The sequence below is a fragment of the Melanerpes formicivorus genome, unplaced genomic scaffold (genome assembly GCF_026170545.1).
Source record: "Melanerpes formicivorus ecotype bairdi unplaced genomic scaffold, bMelFor1.0.p_v2 SCAF_66, whole genome shotgun sequence".
Classification (NCBI taxonomy): Eukaryota; Metazoa; Chordata; class Aves; order Piciformes; family Picidae; genus Melanerpes; species Melanerpes formicivorus.
This window is the reverse complement of record NW_027142418.1, coordinates 1867336-1889356: the sequence shown is the minus strand read 5'-3', so window position 1 is coordinate 1889356 and position 22021 is coordinate 1867336. Positions and strand designations below refer to the sequence as shown.

Below are 22021 nucleotides of genomic sequence, written 5' to 3'. Positions count from 1 at the left end.
AAGGGACAGAAACCAACCTGAAACAGCACAGCACTGGCCCACTGCCCAGAGAGACACAGAGCAACTCATCCCTCAGGACGAGCTGGCCTTGGTTGTACCTTTACAGGACAGCACTTCCCACCCTGTTTGTTGCCACTGGTTTCTGTGGCTCTGGGCTAACCCCACAGAGCATACACCACCAGGTAAAATAAGTTGTAAAGAACACTTAAAAAAAAAACATCAAAGAGCTCTAAATAAAAAAAAAAAAACAGTAATAATTATGAAGCAAGTTACATTCAAGAGATGACTGGAATTCTAGCACAACTATGGAAGAACTTAAATTTATTGTTGTGAAAGGCACTGAGGATTTATTCTGGTTTGTTTCCCGGCCCTAGTGCACAAGGATGAGTCCTGGTTCAACGGGAACCATAGGCAGTGCTCCACAGCGCGGACGAGGGACTTCTGCTCCTGCTGGAGGGCTGATGGCTGAAGTGATACACTGCAGGCCCAGGGGATGTAGAGAAACCTAAAACACAGAGGGACAAGAAGGCAGAAGCAGCTAACAATCATGCTCAGGAGTGGCGATGTCGCTGTTATGGTGGCGGACACAAGCCACACACACACACACACACACACACTCGTAGTGAGCAGAGTACAGAGTGCTGTTTATTTCTTCAAGAAACACATACTTGTATGTTTGTTGTGCCAGTGTGGCTACTTCTAATTGGTTAGTAAGTTGAGTTTAAGGCTCTTATTGGCTACTGATAGATTGCTACAGGTATCTGCTGAGCTAGCCCAGGTTTCTTCTGCTGCGATTCTTCTATCTCAATCTTGCAGTTTCCCTATCTCAACAAGTTACACAGTAGTCTATCACAAGCTATTTATACTTTCAGCTCAGGGACTTGCCAGACATTCACAGCAATGTGCTCAAGGCCAGTCTCTTCTTGACCCATCAAAGGGTCCACACATTCATCAGAGTTTTCCACATGGTGAAGGAAGTAAAAGCCAAGTAATTGGTGCTGATCACCTGCTGGAACACCTTGGAAGTGTCTAATGATCCCTTCCAAGTGAAACAACCCCTTTGGCTCAGTGCGTGGTGAAATGGCACCTGAGAACTATCAACATTTTGTAGGCCTTCCTTTTAAACAACTGATTAAGTCTTCTGAGGGGGGCACAGCCCTCAGCAATTTCACCTCAGCAATGAACTTGCAGTCTGAATTTGCCTTATGCTGTCTGAAACATTGTCATGGGTTAAATTGGCTTTTAGAAGAACCTTCTTCCCTGAAAGGGGTCTCAAAGACTGGAGCAGGCTGCCCAGGGTAGTGGTTGAATCCCCATCTCTCGAAGTGTTTCAAAAAGGCAAAGATGTGGTGCTGAGGGCCATGGTTTAGCCCCAGCCGTGGTAGAGAAACGTTGGACTGGATGATCTTAAAGGGCTTTTCCAACCAAAACAGTTCTATGGCTCTGCAGCACTGCAAACTGATAAAATAGAAACTCTGTGATGTCAGAAAATAGATAAAAGGTGACTGCAAGATCAAAAGCAGTGAAGAAACAAACTATTCCCTGAGAACACTAAGGCTTCTATAGGCTTGTGTCCTTTGGCCTCTAACATACCACAGAATCACAGAATGGTAGGGGTTGGAAGGGACCTCCAGAGATCATCAAGTCCAACCCTGCTACCAAGGGAGGTTCATCCAGAGGTTACACAGGAACACATCCAGCTGGGTTTGGAATCTCTCCAGAGATGGAGACTCAACCACCTGTCTGAGCAGACTGCTCCAGGGCTCCAGCAGCCTTAGATTAAAGAAGTTCCTCCTTGTGTTTAGATGAACTTCTGATGTTCAAGTTTGTGCCCATTGCCTCTTGTCCTGTCACTGGGCACCACTGCCAAAGCCTGGTCACACCCTCCTGACACCAGTCCTTGAAGTATTGATCAGCATTGATGAGATCCTCCCTCAGGCTGCTCTTCTCCAAACTAAACAGCCCCAATTCTCTCACAGCCTTTCCTCCTCACAGAGCAGTTCCAGCGCCCTCAGGGTCTTTGTAACCCTTTGCTGTGCCCTTCCCAGCAAGTCCCTGTCCTTCTTGAACCTGGAAGCCTAGAACTGGACATTTTCCCTTCCCCCTGTCTCTCACAGCAGCTCCCAGCCCACAGCAGCACAGGCTGCAGCTCACCTGGGGTGACAAGAGCCCCCAGAGCAGCCAGCTGCTGCCCAGCACATCACACCAGCAGCCCAGCTCTGCATTACCTGCCCTCAGCAGCAGCCCAACTGTGGCTCCCTCTCCTCTACCCAGCTGCTGAGCTGCACTCCCTATTTCCCAGGTCTCTGGAGCTGGCCAGGAGTTTCAGAAGAATTAGCCATGGGTATAGGGGAGGTTGGTTGGAATGAGGGGGCAGCAGAACAAGCAACAAATTTCCCAGGATGTGGCACAGTGCTTGTTGTAGTAGAATTCAGGACACAGGCTCCCTCATAGCCTCCTCCCACAGAGCCAGGCTGATCAATTCACTGATAACTGCTAACAGCTGCTTACTGTTGTGGCTGTGCTGAGGAGATGTCCTTGGGACATACACTGGATGACTCTGCTGTTCCCTCTGCACGAAAGCTACGTGATAGGCTGCAAGACATGGCAAAGAGAGAGAAACCAAACCAGTAAATCACTGACAACAACAGCAGACTCCTTTCACAAGGAAATCATTCACTGACATCTCACACTGCAAGAATGATGGCCAAAAGTACTCATGCACTCTTTCACTCTCTTACCTATCACCAGCACGGATGCCCCTGCTACCAGCGCAAAGAGTGTGAAGAACATCACTTTGTAAGAGTCGAGGAAGTGGTGGAACACACTGGCCCCTGCTGTAGAATTCATTAAAAGAGACAATAGAGAGTTAAAAGATCATCTTCTCCAACCTGCTTTCCAAAACCAAACTGAAAAGCTGAACAAAACCTTGGCTTTCAGACACTGTAGCACTGGGATGTTTACCCCAAGTTCAACAGAGTCCTCTGGGCTGACCCAAAAGGGAAGGTGAAGTTGCAATGCACACTTGAGTTCAAGTCTTCTGCTCACAGGGAACAGCTCACACAGAACCAGACTGCTCTGGGTAGCAAGGGACCTTTAAAGCTCATCCAGTCAAATCCCCTGCAGGCAGCAGGGACATCTGCAACTAGAGCAGGTTGCTCAGAGCCCCAAACAACCTGACCTGCAATGGTTCCAGGGAGGAGGCAGCTCCCACCTCTCTGGGCAACCTGGGCCAGGGTCTCATCACACTCTCTAAAGTATTTCTTCCTTCTCTTGTGTCAATGATGATGTTAGCTGCCAGCTCAGGTTTTAAGCACACCAAAGCTGATGACCTCATGAACATCAGCAGAAATTAGAGGTTTCTTCTGGTTTACAAAGTCTGGAGGTAAACTTACGCTTGAGTGGCGCTCTGGTTCTGTCAGACAAGTACATGAGGGTCACTGGGATGGCAATGGACTGGTCAGTGATGGGGCTGGAGACAGTCAAGGTGGTGGATAAGGACTGCTGCCTGGAGACTCCTGGGTCAGACAGACTAACAGTGTAGACTGCGTAACTGGGCAGCCCAGAGGACTTCTCCTTCTCAAGCACCTTCACTGCTGGTGACCCACATTTCACCTGCCAAGGGACAGAAACCAACCTGAAACAGCACAGCACTGGCCCACTGCCCAGAGAGACACAGAGCAACTCATCCCTCAGGAGGAGCTGGTCTTGGTTGTACCTTTACAGGACAGCACTTCCCCCCATTTGTTGCCACTGGTTTCTGTGGCTCTGGGCTAACCCCACAGCAGCAAAACTCAAAGCAGCCCTCACTAGGCCACTGGGAGGCAAACAAGGAAGTGGGCAAGATCCTGCCTGTGCTGCTGGGAATCAAACAGATTTTGTGCCTCCCTGCCTGGGAGCTGGTTAACACATTCCAGCTAGTGGCCCAGGGAGCCTGGCACATTCCCACTACCCCAAAACAACAGCAAAAACTGAGGAGCCAGACCATCTCAGGAGCCCTGCTGGCATGGTTGAGGTGACCTAGAGAAAGCTGTGTGTGACAGTTCAAAATGCTTTCAGCTGGGATGTGATACTTTCAAGCAACACACTCACCTCCAGGGTATCCAGAATTTCAGTGGCACCAAAAATTTTCACCTCAGAGCTTGTGTGAAGGTTACTGAGCAGCATTTCTGTTTGGTCAACATAGAAGCCAGGGTTGAATGGCACCTCAGTGCTGATCTGCTCCCCGGAGAAGTGGCTGCCTTGCATGGAAACTGTGACTCTGAGGGAGGTTTTGGTCATGCTGAGCTGCTTCAGCTGCCTGTCAGTGAGCCTGTGCATTGTGATGGAGCAGGTGTAATGGCCTACAGAAACAAAAGCAGTGTGACTGTTAATTGCTCCTCTTTAAGGCTTTCTCCCCAAGCAAAGTGACATTTCTGTGGCACCTTCAGAGAGGATCTAGAAATTGTGGTAAAATTCCACAAACAGCAAGATGAGCAATGTGCAGGGGCACCCACAGCAGCTTGCCCAGAATCACAATGGCCAGGTGGCTTTGGAATCTCTCCAGAGAAGGGGACTCCACAACCTCTCTGGGCAGCCTGCTCCAGGCCTCCAGAATCCTCACACCAAACAAGTTTCTCCTGCTGAGTTGCAGTTTGTGTCCGTTTCCCCTTGTCCTGTCCCTGGGCACCACTGACAAGAGTCTGGCCCCAGCCTCTTGCCCCACACCCTTTAGTTCTTGCTGAGTATTGCTCAGATCCCCTCTCAGGCTGCTCTTCTCCAGGCTCAACAGCCCCAGGGCTCTCAGCCTTTCCTCCTCTCAGAGATGCTCCAGGCACCTCCACAGCTTTGCAGCCTCCACTGGACACAGGGATGGGGCCTCCACCACCTCCCAGGGTAACCTGTTCCAGTGTCACACCAGCCTCATTGTAAAGAGCTTCTTCCTAATGTCCAGCCTAAATCTACCCTGCTCCAGTTTCAAACCACTGCTCCTTGTCCTGTCACTCCAAGCCCTTGTGAAAAGTCCCTCCCCAGCTCTCCTTTAGCCCCCTTCAGGTACTGGAAGGCTGCTCTAAGGTCTACCCAGAGCCTTCTCAAGGCTGAACAGCTCCAACTCTCTCAGCCTGTCCTTGTAGGAGAGGCGCTCCAGCCCTCTGATCATTTTTTTTGATCCTCCTCTGAACCCTATCCATCAGGTCCATGTCCTTCTTGTGTTGGGGGTCCCATAGCTGGACACAGAACTGCAGGTGAGGTCTCACCGGAGCAGAGGGGCAGAATCAGCTCTCATCTGCTTTTGATGCAGTCCAGACCACCATTTGCCTTCTGGCTGCCAGTGCCCATTGATGGCTCATGTCCAGCTTCTCACCCACCAGCACTCCCAAGCACTTTTCTGCAGGGCTGCTCTCAATCTCATCATGCCCTAGGTTGAGGGACCTGAGGTTGCTCATCCTGGAGAAGAGGAGCCTGAAGGGAGACCTCATTGCTCTCTACCACTCCCTGAAAGGAGGATTGAGCCAGGTGGGAGTTGGTCTCTTCTCCCTAATAACAAGTGATAGGATGAGAGGAAATGGCCTTGAGTTACACCAGGGAAGGTTTAGGTTGGAGATTTAGGAACAATTTCTTCACTGCAAGACTGGTCAGGCATTGGAGTCATCATCCCTGGAGGTGTTCCAGAAACTTGTGGCCATGGTTTAGACTCGATCTTAGAAGCTTTTTCCAGTCCAAGCAACTCTGTGCTGCTATGATAACACTTCCAGCCTTGGAGCCTCCACAACCTGAGAAATGTTGTCTCATCTCACCTGAGACTGCTTCAAATCCAGGTTCTGCTGTAAAAATCTCTTGTGCTGGGAAGTCCAAGGCATCAGTGGTAAACTCGAGGTGGCAGGCGATCATGGCCTGTGGCTGCAGCTCAGCGATGGCTTCGGTCTGAGCAGCCGAGCACTCCTCTGAGGGGAAGAAACCAAAATAATTCATCTCTAATGAATTAATTAGAAAACTAGAACTAATTACAGCTTAATTATTTAAAAGCAAACCCATGGCTTGAGAAACATCAGGTTACTCTGCCACCTTCTGAAACTGCTTGACAAGGTTATGCTGATCCTAAAGCAGCTGGCAATGGGAGGCAGCTGTCCTACCACAGGGCTAATGCCACAGAGACAGGCAATGAAATGTTTACACCATGTGGGTTGCTTTGTTTTGTTGTTGGGGTTTGTTTTTTTTTTACAGGAATAATTTATTTACAGGACAGAATGAAGCAGAGTGAATCTTCAACTCAGATCTGTCTGCTGAATAACTTTTATGAGCCTGGGAGTCTCCATTTATATTTTGGTTTCTGGCAAGATGTTTTTTGCTAGGCTAATAACTGGCACAGAGCAGTTTGGGTAAGTGCTAAGTGTTAAGGTGGAAACCAAAAGGAGCTGTAATCAAACACAACACATCTTACTGAACAAAGGACAGAATGTGAGGCTTCACCTTGGTGTTGATTAGATTTGCTGGCAATTTCTGCAAAAGACTTAAGGGCAAAACCAGGAACTTGGAGGTGACAATTGGCATTAAACATACATGCAAGTAATCAGCTAACTGCCTGTCAGCTGGGTTTTGATAACAAGAAAATACTTTATCATCTCCCTATTTATCTTAGTGCTGAGATCTTAACAGTGTCCCAAAACACCTTCCAAATTACCTAACGTGGCCCTAAGACTCTTCCAGAGCTCCCAGGATTCCAGCAAGGCACCAATAGTTCACAGAGACCTTGCTACACCAGCTTCACAGACCAAGAAAACCAAACAAGAAACCCAAACCACAACCCCAAACCTCATAGCATGGATATTCACACATGAAATAAGCTATTGACACAGCAGCCCAGCATGTGGGGGGCTGGAAGTGACCTCTGGAGATCATCCACTCCAAGCCCCCTGCTAAAGCAGGGCACCCACAACAGCTTCCCCAGGATCCCCGTGTCCAGGGGGTTTTGGAATCTCTCTAGGGAAGGAGACTCCACAACCCCTCTGGGCAGCCTGCTCCAGGGCTCTGAAATTAGCATAAAGATATTTTGATTTATCCTACCATTCAAATGTGGATTTCTTTCCCCAACTGAAACCAGCACTTTGGAGGCTGCAGCTCCTTGGAAGCTTGTCTTCACTCTACTGATGTGCATGCCCTTAGTCCTCTGGGGTGGATTAATCACTATCTGAAAGGATGAAACAAAACTGGGTTTGATAATCATGGAACAAAAATAAAGGTCAGAGCAGACTGGAGTGTGAAATGCACCTCCTGGTAGCTACAACAGGAGGTTCTAGGAGCTCCTGCTCCTCTTATCATAGTATCATTCAGGGTTGGAAGGGACCACAAGGTTCATCTAGTTCCAACCCCCCTGCCATGGGCAGGGACACCCCACACTAGATCAGCCTGGCCAGAGCCTCATTCAGCCTGGGCTTAAACACCTCCAGGGACGGGGCCTCGACCACCTCCCTGGACAACCCATTCCAGGGCTTCACCACTCTCATGGGGAAGAACCTCCTCCTCACATCCAGCCTGAATCTCCCCACCTCCAGCTTCATTCCATTCCCCCTAGTCCTATCACTACCTGAGATCCTGAGAAGTCCTTCCCCAGCCTTCCTGTAGGCCCCCTTCAGATACTGGAAGGCCACAATTAGGTCACCTCGGAGCCTTCTCTTCTCCAGACTGAACAGAATTTCTTTGTAAGAAATTTCCCATTTCAAGGCAATTGAAGCTAATAAACCCTTTTTTTCCCCCCCTTTCCAGCCTACCTGCATAAGTTAATCAGCATCAAGCTCTACATCTCTATTTAAGTTGGCTAGAATGTCTGCTGCAGGAACTGTGTCAACACTGTGACTGCACCGCAAACAAACAAAATCATTTCAATGCAACGGAGCCCTGCTGATCAGTGAGGCACAGCACCGCGGCACAGCGCTTCAGGCAGCTCCTGTTGGCACCTCAGCCTGCACTGCAGCTTCATTCAGCAAAGCAAATCCAACATCTGGGAACAGCTTAGCCAAGCAAAGGAATCCAAATCTTCAATTTAAGAACAGTGCAAGCTCAAAACAGAGATGATTAGGCTCCATTTTCCTCCTTAACATAGGTGAGTAAAAGCCAAAGTCCAGCATGTTTGGACACCCCCCCAACACTCTCCAAACACTCACATTTAGAATCAGAATTATTTGGGTTGGTAAGGCCCTTGCAGATCATCCAGTCCAACCATTCTCTAACTCTACCAAATCTGAGGCTGCACCATGGCCCTCAGCACCACAGCTCTGTGTCCCTGAAACCCTTTGTGATGGGTTACACCCATCCTGAAAGCAGGGGGGGAGGGCTTGTGAGAGCCTCTCTCACCCCCAGTGGGGGTTTCCCCCCTGGGAAACTGAGTCTGTTCCACTCCCCCTCCCTGTCCAGCAAGCCTATAAAAAGGAAGACACGGCAGCCTTTTGCTCTCTTTTACTTCTGCCTCGCAGGGACGAAAGAGAGAGTTGCTGCTGGCTTCCTGGTTCCACGTGGTCAGGCATGGTTCTCCTTCTCCCTGCTACATCCACACCTCTTCAAAGGACTCCAAAGGATGGGCTTTGTATGCATATTTTCCCCATCCACCCTTGTTCCTTACCCATGTGAACCCTTCCTGTTATTGTCATATATATATCTGTATTTGTTTAATGAAAATTTTTGCCTCTCTACTTCCAAACTGACTCCAAATTACTTCTCAGTGGATTTGCTCCTTCCCTTATTCTTTCTCTCTATTGGGAAAGAGGAGGGGAGAGCAGGGGAGGGATTCTCAGTCTTGCCCCCATCTGAGCTCTTAAATCCCAGTTAGGGCTCAAACCACCACACCCCTCCAGGGATGGGTATTCAACCACCTCCCTGGGCAGCCTGTGCCAGGCTTTGAAAACCCTTTCAGGGAAGAAGTTTCTTCTAATACTCAACCTAAACCTTCCCTGGTGCAAGTTAAGGCCATTTCTTCTTGTCCTGTCACTTGTTAGTGGGAGAAGAGACCACCACCCACTTGGTTTCAGCCTGCTTTCAGGGAGTTACAGAGAGCAATGAGGTCTCCCCTCAGCCTCCTTTTCTCCAGCCTAAACAACCCCAGTTCCCTCAGCTGCTCCTCCCCAGACCTCTTCTCCAGACCCTTCACCAGCTTTGTTGTTGCCCTTCTCTACACATGTTACAGGCTCTCAATGTCCTTCTTGGAGTCAGGGCCCCAAAACTGAACCAGTGTTCAAGATGTGGCTTCACTAATGCCCAGTACAGGGGCATGATCTGGTCTAGTCATGAGGTCTGTGGTGAGAGGTTGGACTCGATGGTCTTTGGGGTCTCTTCCAACCATAGTGATACTGTGATACTGTAACGTTTGTAGGTACTGCTAAGACAATAATGAAAGAATACCTTTTGGTGAGGTTCCCCCTGAAGCAAAGCCACCCCAGCAGCTCAGATGGGATCTGACAGTGCCTCACCTCTCTGTAAGTCTTGAGCAATCCAGGAATCTCATAATAGAGAGTGACCACACCAACATCCCTTGCCACTGCCACGCCTGTCTTGGAGTCGACCTGAAGGATGCTGTTTGATGAGGAGCTCCAGATGCCCGGCAGGCCTAAGACACACCAGTTGGACACTATTCAGCACAGTTATGCTAACTCTTAAATGCAGCATTTCATGCCCTCACTGGTGCCTGCAGGTATGTGCCTACTGCACAGGCACTACAGAATCATGGAATTGCTTTGGTTGGACAAGACCTCTAAGATCATCCAGGTCCAGCTGTCAACCCAGCACCACCGTGGCTACACACACTTACCAATTCTGGTCCAACTCTGGTAGCCCCATCGTAAGAGTGACATAGAATTCTTGGAGCAAGGCCAGAGGAGGGCCACAAACATGATCCAAAGGCTGAAGTACCTCTGCTGTGTGGATAGGGTGAGGGAGCTGTGGGTGTTTAGCCTGGAGAGAAGACTCCAGGGGTCTGCCTTCCAATAGCTGAAGGGAGCTTACAGAAAGGCTGCAGAGGGACTTTCTGCAAGGGTGTCTAGAGCCAGGACAAGGGGGAATGGTTTGAAGCTGAGGGAGAGCAGGGTTAGACTGGAGCTGAGGAAGAAGTTCTTCAGCATGAGGGTGGTGAGACACTGACCAGGTTGCCCAGGGTGGTTGTGGATGCTCCCTCCCTGGAGGTGTTCAAGTCCAGACTGGAGCCTAAAGCAACCAAGTCTGGCTGAGAGGTGTCCCTTCCCATGGCAGAGGGGTTAGAGTAGATGATCTCTGAGGTTCCTTCCAACCAAAGCCATTCTGTGATTCAGAGAGATCAAGTTCTAGGTGCTCAGGTGGCAGCCCAACACCAGGGTGAGTTGCAGCTGCAGTGGTAGAAGCCAATTCACACTACCAATCAAACAGCAGAGTGAAGTTGGGCAGTCCTGACCCTGCACAATCCCCTGAAAGCCCAACCTTTGAAGCTACCAGAATGGAGATGCCTGAAGCCTGGCACAGGCCACACAGCACTGGGCACCATTCAAGTTAGAGGAGGTGATCAGAGCTGTTTTTGTCCTTGCCAGGAACAGTGACATTTCACGCTAAGCAAACAGCATCAGTGGTGCATTTGCTTCTCCCGGGGCTCACCCTGTGGTGGTATCAACACGGTGCTGAGGCACAGGACGTCTCCGGGCAGCACTGCGCTGAGCTCGGGCAGGATGCTGTGCTGCACTGGCAGCGCCACGTAGTCGGCCAGGCCGCTGTGCTCCACGGCCCACACCTTCAGCAGGCTCAGCCCCACGTTCACTGTCTGGATCTCAAAGGTGTTGTTCGTGGCTCCCTTCCCCACCTGCACCAGGTCATCCCTGCAGAGAAAACAGCAGAGACCTGCAGGTGAAGGCAAGGTGCAGTGAGGGCATTCTGCACCGCTCTGCTCTCCTGAGACCCCAACCTGCAGTGCTGGGGCCAGCTCTGGAGTCCTCAGCACAGCACAGACAGGAACCTCTTGGAGCAGGGCCAGAGGAGGCCATGAAGATAATCCAAGAGCTGGAGCACCTCCCAGTATGGGCACAGGCTGAGGGAGTTGGGGCTGTTCAGCCTGGAGAAGAGAAGGCTGCAGGGAGACCTTAGGGCAGCCTTCCAGTACCTGAAGGGGCTACAGAAGGGCTGGGGAGGGACTTTATAGAAGCCCCTGTAGTGATAGGCTGAGAGGCAATGACTTCAAGCTGGAAGACTGTTTCACTTGTGTAAGGTGATGAATTTTTTTATGCACCTGCAAATACATTTACAGGCAGAATAAGCAGAGAAAGAGTGGAGGTATTGCCATGGAAGCATGGCAGTGTGCCATGACTGGGGTTTGGTTTGGCTAACAGCATTCCAGGATTTGAAGGGGGCTGCTGGAGAGTTGGAGAAGGACTTTGTGCAAAGGTCTGGAATGACAGCACGAGGGGAAATGCTTTCAAACTGGAAGAAGTTGGATTGAGACCAGATATTAAGAAGAAATTCTTCCAGTGGTGAGGCACTGGAACAGGATGCCCAGGGAAGTTGTGAAGGCTTCAAGGCTGGAAGTGTTGAAAGGGAGGTTGGCTGGAGCCTTGAGCAACCTGGTCTAGTAAGAAATGTCCCTGCCCATGGCAGGGGGTTGGAACTAGCTGATCTTTAACGTCCCTTCCAGCCCAACCCACTCTGTGATTCTATGCTTTTGGATTAAGTTTGCTCATGTCATTCTCCCTGCAATAAAGAGCAGATTTTGAGCTCTTTTTAGGTGGTTGACAATGCTTTGGTTATCTTCTAATGACGCCTGACAATGTAAGGAAAAATCTAACCATTGCTGAGGTGCTGCTGAGGCAAACCTCAGTTCTCACATTGTTATGGTGAGGAAACGCAGAGGTTGTCATTCCCAGAACCACTGAGAACTCCCTCCTCATTTAAAGAGCTGCAGAACTTCAGAACAAGGTGGTCTCTTTCCCCTTTCCTAGGGGAGTTAAGCAGCAAAGACATCAAAAGGCCAAGAGGCAGCTTTCCAGCCACAGCTTCACAAATCTGAACCACGTTTGACTGCAAGTTCTGATATTTACCCCAATTCAGCATTCCTAAAGACACTGACAGGCAGAGCACCTGGCAGTGTCCCCAGCTGAGGGACAGCCACAGTGACAGCCACAGCAGCACCTGAGGTTAAGGTGCAGTGCTGCTCTTTGTAGGGCTAATGATGAGCCCTGTGCTGGAGCAGCTCTGTCACAGCTATTTTAGAAGCTAGAGCACTGTTATCTCAGGGACCTCTGTATACTGCAGAAGACTCTACAGACCATTTTGGTAGAACAAGATGTTGCATTCAAGCCCTTTTTTTCTTCCCCTTTAATCATGCTCACTGTGTTATAACTGCCAAGTGCTCTGCAGGAAATGAGCTCTGTTACAGTAATGGAATTAGTGAGTGCTCACTAATGACCAAAGCAGGCTGGCTTAGAGTATTTGTTATTCTCTGAGGCAGAGACCAAAAGGCCTTGGGAGGCCTGGCTCTGCTGTGCAGAGGCTGCACAAGCCTATCTGGAGAGACAGGCCCTGATCCAGAAGGTTCACCACTTTACATAAGCCTGAAGTGAGTCAGTGTGCCAGAGCAGCAGGAGGAAGGCAGCAAGGTGATGCTGGTAGGATCAGTTAGTGTATATAGGCCACTGATGTGTGCAAGCTGATGATTCAGAGTCACTCAAAGCAGAACTGTAGCCCAGTAGGTCCCACTGGGGATCAGGCTTATCTGGGGAGCTTTCCACTTGCTAGAGAGAATCGATTGCTAACTGCAACTCTTCTCCCTGCTGCGGTGCCTCTAAAGGCTGCAGAGACAAAATCCTTTCTTTGCCAATCCCAGCCCAAGCTGTGTCTTCACTTGAGGTTTCTGGAACAATCTTTGTTCCTTGCTGTGGCTGCCCTGGGGCCTGCCTTGCTTTCTGTCAGTACCTGACAGAGCCCTACCTGTTGGTGGCGAAGCTGAGCAGGGCGTTGTGTGAGTGAAAAACGTCTCCAGAGCTGTCGTGGAAGTGGACTGTGAACCTCAGCGTCACGCCCAGGGGCACAGCCAGCAGGGCCTTGCTGCTTCCTGCCTGCAGAAGAGGGCTCATGGAGATTCTCAGGTATGAGATTGGGCGGACCTGTAAAAACACCAGTGAAAAGCAAAACTGAATTGCCTTATTGTTCTGGGTTTTTTAAAGACCTCTATAAAAATAAAGACATCTGCAGGGGCTCTTATTATGCAAATATGCAAAGCTTCCTTCGCTACGGGGCATAAACTCAAACAGGAAGTTCCATCTCAACATGAGGAGCAACTAATTTACTGTTGAAGGTGGCAGAGCACTGGAGCAGTTTGCCCAGACAGGTAGTGGAGTCTCCATCCTGGAGCCTTCCATGGCCTGCTTGGATGTGTTCCAGTGTGGTCTGCCCTAGGTGACCCTGCTTTGGCAGAGGGGTGGGACTGGGGTCTCTTCTCCAGGTGGCCAGCACCAGAACAAGAGGACACAGTCTCAAGCTGCTCCAGGGGAGATTTAGGCTGGATGCTAGGAAGAAGTTCTTCACAGAAAGAGAGACTGGCCATTGGAATGGGCTGCCTGGGGAGGTGCTGGAGACACCATCACTGGAGGTGTCTAGGAAGAGACTGGATGGGGTGCTTGGTGCCATGGTTTAGTTGATTAGATGGTGTTGGGTGATAGGTTGCACAATCTCAAAGGTCTTTTCCAACCTGGTTAATTCTAGTCTATATCTTCAGAGGTCCCTTCCAAGTCCCAGCATTCTGTTATTATCAGTACAGTTATTTCACAGGGCCATAGGACAGCTGAAGTTGAAAAGGGCTTCTGGAAACTGTTTAGTCCCATGCTGTGCTCCTGCTGGATTACCTTCAGCCAGGTGCCCAGAATCATGTGCAGGCTGGACCTGAGAATCTCCTGGGATGGAGACAGCACAAATTCACTGGGCCATCTGTGCTAGTATCCAGCAGCCCTCACAGGAAAAAGGTGCTGTCCTACACTCCATGTGCTGCAGTCCTTGTGCATTCCCTCTTGCCTCGTCACGGTGCACTGCTGAGGAAATTCTGGCCCTTTACACCCTCACACCAGATACTTCAACATATTGTTCTCTGCCAGCACTGGGGATTGAAGCAAGCAGCAGTGCTGTGTAGGCTTGACAGGCTGCAGTGTTACCCTGTAGCTTAACACTGCTCAGACTCCCTGGATATGGGAAAGAATAAGTTGCCCCAAGTCTCCTGTCCCACTGTAATACAGAGAACCCCAGCATGGAGGGGTTGCAAGGGACCTCTGGAGGTCCTCCAGTCCAACCCCCTGCTAAAGCAGGGCACCCACAGCAGCTTGCCCAGGATCACAATGGCCAGGGGGGGGCTGGAATCTCTCCAGAAAAGGAGACTCCACAGCCTCCCTGGGCAGCCTGCTCCAGGGCTACAGTATCCTCACACCAAACAAGTTTCTCCTCCTGACACTCAGATGAAACCTCCTGGGTTCCAGTTTGTGTCCACCACTGACAAGAGTCTGACCCCAGTCTCTTGCCCCTCACGCTTTAGCTCTTGCTGGGCACTGAGAAGTTCCCCTCCCAGGCTGCTCTTCTCCAGGCTAGAGAGGAAGCTGAACTCCCCAGTTACTCCAACCAGAGTAACTTGCCATGTATATGAGCATAAGGGGATGGGATGGTCACTGTTTGCCCTTGCAGAGGGTGAAGAAGCCACGGTGAAACCACAGTGTTTCTAACAGCCTTGGCTCTGAGTGAAGGTTTGCCCAGTGGGGGAGAAATGCCTGTAAAACACCATCACAGACACCACAAACTGCTGCCCCCACACAGGCCCACAGTGGCCTGACAACAGGGCTCCCAGAAGCAACACCCAGCACCTTTCCTCTGGTGTGCTGGGTGGGTTTTCCACCCAACCACTGGGCAGACTGACCTCGGTACTGCCGCTGCTGTGATGCTGCAGCCAGGCCTGGGCAGTGGACGTGCAGTGCCACAGAGAGACACTCAGAACTGGTGCTTGACAAACCCTGAGTGGTCAGCAGGCTGCATTTGGTTGCCTCAACACCTCTCCTCACCCCAGAGAGAAGTTAGAAACTGCTCCAGAAGGTGTCCTAGATAATCCATTTGTGCACACCCCCATGTTCCTGCAGTAACACTCTGAGGAAGGAGGTTTGGCTGAAGGAAAAGGCTTCAAGACTTCATTTGTTATTTTACTATTCTTGAGTAACTTCTCTAGCAAAATTACCCACCCACAACAACTCTATCTGTTCCTTCTGCTACAGCTGCTGGAAAGTAAATAATGGAAGGACAGAGCAAGCACCCCCTCCCCCCCCCCCCTTAAATATACAGAGAAAACTATTTTAAAAGAAGCCCTCGAGCTTATCTTGTAGGAAAAACCCTTTTTCTTCTGAGCAGAGAGGCTCAGCTAAAATGTGAACCTCTGCAGTCTGAAAATGTACATGTCAAAACTTAAAAGGGAAAGGACAAATTTGGCCTCAAGCAAATCCCATCTATGGTGAGGATGAAAACCCCCACAGCAGTGGCTGAGCATCAGCCTGTCCTGCTGCCTCCTCCATGGGCTGAGAGAAGCAGGCAGAGCACCAGTGCACACCAGCGCACACCAGCACCTGCCCAACCGCCTGAGCTCACCACCTAACACCACCACCATTGCCCAGACAGACTTTCAAGCTTGCTTTACTTCATCTCAGAAACTGTCCCACAAGGGACAGCTGCTCAGTTTAATATTGATGAGAGCAGCTATTTACTGTTAAAGCACACCAGTTCTTAAAGTACTTTTTATTTCACAGAACCACAGAATGCCCAGGGGTTGGAAGGGACCTCTAGAGATCATCCAGTGCAACCCCCCTGCCAAAGCAGGATCAGCCAGGACAGGACACATAGCAACACATCCAGGTGGGTTTGGCATATCTCCAGAGAAGGAGACTCCACAATCTCTCTGGACAGCCTGTTCCAGGGCTCCAGCACCCTCACACCAAACATGCTGAGGTGGAACCTCCTGGGTTCCAGCTTATAACCCTTTGTTCCTTGTCCTATCACAGGACACCACTGAAAAAGCCAACCCCTCAGATATTGATAGACATTGATCAGGTCCCCTCTCAGCCTTCTCTTCTCCAGGCTCAACAGGCCCACATCTCTCAGTCTTGCTCCATAGCAGAGATGCTCCAGTCCCTTCATCATCCTCATAGCCTCTGCTGGACTCTCTCCAGCAGATCTCTGTCTCTCTTCAACTGTGGAGCCCAAGCCTGGACACAGTATTGCAGGTGTGGTCTCAGCAGGGCAGAGCAGAGGGGCAGGAGAATCCCAAGACGGGCTGGGCACAGTGAGCTGAGTACAGCTGGCACAGGTGGGTGCTCAGCTGGGTTCCCTGCTCTGCAGCCTGTCTTTGCCCAATTCCTCTGTCTCCTTGCCTTCCACAGGACAAAGCTGGAGGGCTAAGTGTTAGGTGGTGCTGCTGCAGCAGTTTGGTTCTTAATTGTGTACAGCTGTAAAGAGCCCAAACAAGAGCTTATGAAAGGAAGGACAGCATGAAGGAGAGCTCTGCCTTAGGATGACACAACAGATTCAGGCTCATCTCCTGCTCTGGCACAAGTTTTTCCACATGACCTTCAGCAAAACCACTCCAACTCTCTCCCAGCTCCTCATCCACACAGTGAAGGCAGCAGTACTGCCTGACCTCAGGACATTACTGTGAGGGGACTGAGGTGATTCCCATAAAGTGGAGTGCAGGAAAGCAAATCACTTGTACAAGATGCTGTGCTGAGATGGTTCCTCCTACAAAGAGCTCCCAAACTGAACACCACAGGGCACAGACTCCACAGCTCTGTGACAGCCTCAATGTGCACAGAAAGAATGCCCAGAGGGGGACTGAACTCCAGCCCCACAATGTGCTGAGTGAATGTCATCTGAGCCAGCCCCACGCTCCCCGGACGCCTTTCACTGGCGGGATCCAGCAGCAAAGGGAAGAAACAAGGTCACCTGCAAGAGAGCTGCAGACTTTCACTGCCACCAGCCAAGCAGCAGGCGTGGCTTCAGTGAAACTAAGCCACAACTTCTTTCCTTCTCCACACAGGGAAAAGAGAGACCTGCATCCTGTCCTACAAAGCTGAACATGGTGGCAAAACCCAACATTCAAACAGAAATCGAAATCCACCGAGCCGCTTCGCAGGAATCCTAACCATCAAACTCCCAGCTCGGCTCTAGTCAGCACTTCTGCCTCCTTTAGCTGGGAGACAGGGAAGATGCTGACGAAGTAAAATGGGATATGAGGAAGTGGAGCAGTGGGGATCTCAAGGCTCACCTTGCCAGATGTAGAAAGCTCTTGGCACAAAGATTTCCCAACAGACATTACAGAGTCACAGAATAGTTTGGGTTGGAAGGGACCTTAGACATCAGCTGGCTCCAATCCCCCTGCCGTAGGCAGGGTCACATCCCACCAGACCAGGTTGCTCAAGGCCTCATCCAGCCTGGCTTTCAACACTTTCAGGCTTGGAGCCTCCACAGTTTCTCTGGGCAACCTGCTCCAGAGCCTCACCACCATTCTCTTAATGTCTGATCTCAATCCAGCTTCTTCCAGTCCGAAGCCATCCCCCCTCGTCCTGTCACCCCACGCCATTGTCCAGAGTCCTTCTCCAGCTCCCCTGCAGCCCCTTTCATATACCTTTATATCTGGCAATGAAGGCCTCACGTTCCCTTATGTCCCAAGTGCCCAACCAGTAAGATTCATCAGACTTCAGACAACAGCACTCACTTGACAGATGACAAAAGATACCTCACTAGCCTGGGAATAAACTGCTGAGCTTTGCTACAGATCTGCCCTTCCCTGGAGCAGCCACAGGGCAGCCTTGGACATGCTCCTTGCCAGCTCTCAGACAACAGCAGCTAAATGATTGCCTCTGGTGGGAGAGGCTTCCTCACACAGACTCTCATCATATGTAAGAGTTGAACTGCAGGGAAGCAGCAGAGAAAGGAAATTCTGGGGCACTGCACAGCTACATCTCCAATGCCATGAAAACCCAGGTTATCACTGGGGTACCTCACAGCAGATGCTGCACTTACATTTAGCACTCCAGATCACTACTTCTTCATATTTTTCTCTGCCAGCACTGGGGATTGAAGCAAGCAGCAGTGCTGTGTAGGCTTGACAGGCTGCAGTGTTACCCTGTAGCTTAACACTGCTCAGACTCCCTGGATACAGGAGAGAACAAGCTGCCCCAAGGCTTCTCTCCCACTGTAATACAGAGAACCCCAGCATGGTGAGGTTGAAAGGGACCTCTGGGGATCATCCAGTCCAACCCCAGGCTAAAGCAGGGCACCCACAGAAGCTTGTCCAGGATCACAATGGCCAGGAGGGTTTGGAATCTCTCCAGAGGAGACTCTACAACCTCTCTGGGCAGCCTGCTTCAGGGCTCCAGCACCATCACACCAAACAAGTTTCTCCTCCTGTTCAGATGGAACCTCCTGGGTTCCAATTTGTGCCCACTGCCCCTTTTCCTGGCCCTGGGCATCACTGACAAGAGTCTGACCCCAGCCTCTTGCCCCTCACTCTTTAGCTCTTGCTGAGCACTGAGAAGTTCCCCTCCCAGGCTGCTCTTCTCCAGGCTCAACAGTCCCAGGGTTCTCAGCCTTTCCTCCTCACAGAGATGCTCCAGGCCCCTCAGCAGCTTTGTAGCCTTCACTGGACTCTGTCTAGTAGTTCCTTGTCTCTCTTCAGCTGGGGAGCCCAGAACTCAACCCAGTACTTCACATGAGGCCCATTAGGGCATAGCAGAGGGGGAGGATAACATCCCTTGACCTCTTGCCACACTCAACTTGATGCACCCCAGGATCCCATTTGCCTTCTTGGCCACAAGGACATTACTGGCTCATGGGGAACTTCTTGTCCCCACAGCACTCCCAGGTTCTTCTCCACGGAGCTGCTTCCCAGGAGGTCAGTCCCTCACCTGTACTGGTGCCGAGGGCTGTTCCACCCCAGCTGCAGGACTCTACAGTTGCCCTTGTTAAGATTCCTGTGGTTCCATTTAGTTTGGTGTCCCAAAGTGTCCTTGCAAGCTCAGAACTCACTGTTACCTACTTCAGGTTTTTCAGAAGTGAAGTTGATGAAGTGCAGTTTACCATCCCTGTCACAGCAGGGATGCCACACTGCTAACACACAGCTGCAAAGAGAGATGACTCTACCTTAACAGCAGCCACAATGGTCTGGGTGATCCCAAAGGACTCTTGTGAAGTGACTTCAATAGTGGATGATCCTATCAAAGAGCCAGCAGTAAGGAAGCCCCTCTCATCCAGCCTCACCACAGGCACTTTGTCTGGTCCATCCAGGATGCGGTATCTCAGTGAGGCCACGTGGTCCCTTGAGAGAACAAAGAAAACAGAGGACAGGAGGCTCCCTTGAATGAGCAAGCTCACATCAGCACCAACCTATCCTCCACAGCTACAAGCCTGCTGCTTGCTATGTGTTTTTCCCACATGCCTGCAGTACAAGCTGACCAGCCTGTGTTCTAGTCTAAGAAAGACTGAACTGGTGGGTCAAGCTGCCTTGGAGGAGCTCTTGGCTAGGCAGGGGCATGTGTGGCACTCCAGTTTGCATCCACTGCCCTGCAGCATCACCATCCCCTGCTGTACATTGGAATCCAGACAGTGATGGCTGAGGCCACAGCACACAGCTTCTGCTCTCCTTCTCTGTGAGCAGCACCTTGAAGGGGATTAATCTGCCAGGGCCAGTGCTGGGACTGGAGAGAGTCTGGGACTTGATTAAATGGATCTCATCATGGAAATGGCTTTGTGGCCAAGGTTAACATTTGGAATAACCCTCTCCATGATGTTTGCATGTTAATAAAGGGAGCAAATACAAGCTGTAATTAGGGAGCACTCAGGGCCAGCAGCTACTTGTAAGTATCACTTATCACATCAGCTAGATCTGTAAGTTAGTTATTCTTGTGTCTTTCCAAGCTCCTCCACTGAGATAGAGCTACTCCATCTGAACCTAGGGAATAGAAAGCATTAGAGCTATATGTTAGTTGTCCTTTCCTTGGCTGTACTGCTGTTGGGTTTGGTGGTTGGGTTCAGACATAGGGGCTCCAACACTGCACAGTGAAGACATGGGATAAAGAAATGTACAAACTGCTATCACCTCCACAAAGGGGATTCTTCCCCTCTGCTCTGCTGAGACCCCACCTGCAGTGCTGGGGCCAGCTCTGGAGCCCCAAAATGAGAAGAGCATGGAACTGTTAGAGAGGAGATTGCAAAGATGGTCAGGGGGCTGAAGCACCTCTGCCTGTAGAGAAGGCTGAGAGATTTAGGGTTGTTCAGCCTGGAGAAGAGAAGGCTCCAGGGAGACCTTAGAACAGCCTTCCAGTACCTGAAAAGGGCTACAGGAAAGCTGGAGGGGGGACTTCTGACAAAGGCCTGGAGTGACAGGATGAGGGGCAATGGCTTTTTGCTGGCAGAAGCTGGATTGAGATCAGACATTAGGAAGAAACTGTTCTCCATGAGAAGGGTGGTGAGGCACTGGAACAGGTTGCCTACAGAAGCTGTGAAGGCTCCAAGCCTGGAAGTGTTCAAGGCCAGGCTGGATGGAGCCTTGAGCAAGCTGGTCCAGTGGAAGGTGTCTCTGCTCATGCCAGGGGGGGGGTGCCACTAGTTGATCTTTAGGGCCCCTTGCAACCCAAACCATTCTGTGACTCCATGATGTAACAACTCAATGAAGAATTGTTCAGACAAACTGCTCAGAACAGGCAGCAGAACACCATGGGTACCTGAGTACAAATGACAGGGCTCCTGTGCAAGTGTTTCAAAAGCAGATGCTGAATGACCATGGCCATTGGAGCTCCAGTGAAAGGAACAGTTCCTTGCCTTACAAAGTAAATGCATGCACAAAGCCTCAGCCTCGGGGTACATCCTATTGTCTCTAAGTGCACCTTCTTATGCTACAGAAACCAAACTTCAAAGCTGAAATGAATCTGAAACATCAGGCTTTGAAAACAGATTATGTAAAAAGGACTTTTCAATCTCAGAACCCAGTCATGGGCTCTGTGTAAGAGACAGAGCAGAGCCTTGATCACCCTGGGAAAAAAACCTCCAGTGGAAGCAGGCTACTGCTTTAAATGGCTCAGCATCTTTTAAACCAAGGATCTCTAAGTTCCCACTACTGAAGGAATTTTCTAGCTACAATCCAACTAACAGGAGATTTGACAGAGCCCAGGAGTACAGCTGAGCCACCATTAATCACCAGGGACTTGATGTATTATGTGATACTCTGGCAAGGGACTGCAAAAGCTGACTTCAAACACAACTGCTTTAGGACTTTGCTAAACTGTTGGCACTAACCTGTTTGTCTGAAGTTTAATGAAGGAATTTGGTGACATTAAGATCTGTTCTGCTTCTACTTCTGGAGTGACCAGATGAAGTTTTTCAAACACCTGGAAAACAGAAGGCATTTTAACCTACTGTTGTGTGCAGCAAAGTCATTTATTTCCATTTGGTTCACCTTCACAGCAAAAAACAACCACCCCAAACCCAGGGAAAACTGTAACACACTGAGGTGGTTTCCATTCTACTGTTATAATATATATGGTAAAAACAAAACAAAAGAAAATGAAAGATGAATTCAAGGAGAGTGGGATAGGGATCTTGGTAGTATCCTGTGAGGCACTGGAGCAGGCTGCCCAGGGAGGTTGTGATGCCACATCCAGCTGGCAGCCAGGCACTAGTGGTGACCCCCAGGGATCAGTGCTGGGCCCCACCCTCTTTAATATCTTCATTGATAATCTGGAGGAGGGGATTGAGTCCAGCATCAGCAAATTTGCAGGTAACACCAAGTTAGGAGCAGATGTTGGTCAGTTAAAGGGCAGAAGGGCTCTGCAGAGGGACCTCGACAGACGGGACAGATGGAATGGCATTCAACAAGTCCAAGTGCCAGGTGCTGCACTTTGGTCACAACAACCCCATGCAGAGCTACAGGCTGGGGACAGAGCGGCTGGAGCGCTGCCAAACAGAGGGACCTGGGGGTGCTGACTGACAGCCACCTAAACATGAGCCAGCAGTGTGCCCAGGTGGCCAA

The 22021-nt window shown here is 50.3% G+C and overlaps 1 protein-coding gene across 1 annotated transcript in view; it reads right to left on the bottom strand.

The window, feature by feature from the left end:
* Positions 1–304: 304 nt before the first annotated feature.
* The window catches only part of NUP210 (nucleoporin 210), an 86695-nt gene continuing 64978 nt past the window's right edge, over positions 305–22021 (bottom strand). The window contains exons 29-40 of the mRNA XM_068162620.1: positions 21289–21380; positions 19138–19312; positions 12910–13085; positions 10591–10808; positions 9441–9577; positions 7045–7168; positions 5778–5924; positions 4093–4343; positions 3396–3615; positions 2742–2837; positions 2512–2595; positions 305–505 (exon numbers count right to left, since the gene is read on the bottom strand). Of these exons, the coding sequence (XP_068018721.1) occupies positions 396–505; positions 2512–2595; positions 2742–2837; positions 3396–3615; positions 4093–4343; positions 5778–5924; positions 7045–7168; positions 9441–9577; positions 10591–10808; positions 12910–13085; positions 19138–19312; positions 21289–21380 (1830 nt within the window). The 3' untranslated portion in view covers positions 305–395. The remainder of the gene's footprint in view (positions 506–2511; positions 2596–2741; positions 2838–3395; positions 3616–4092; positions 4344–5777; positions 5925–7044; positions 7169–9440; positions 9578–10590; positions 10809–12909; positions 13086–19137; positions 19313–21288; positions 21381–22021) is intronic.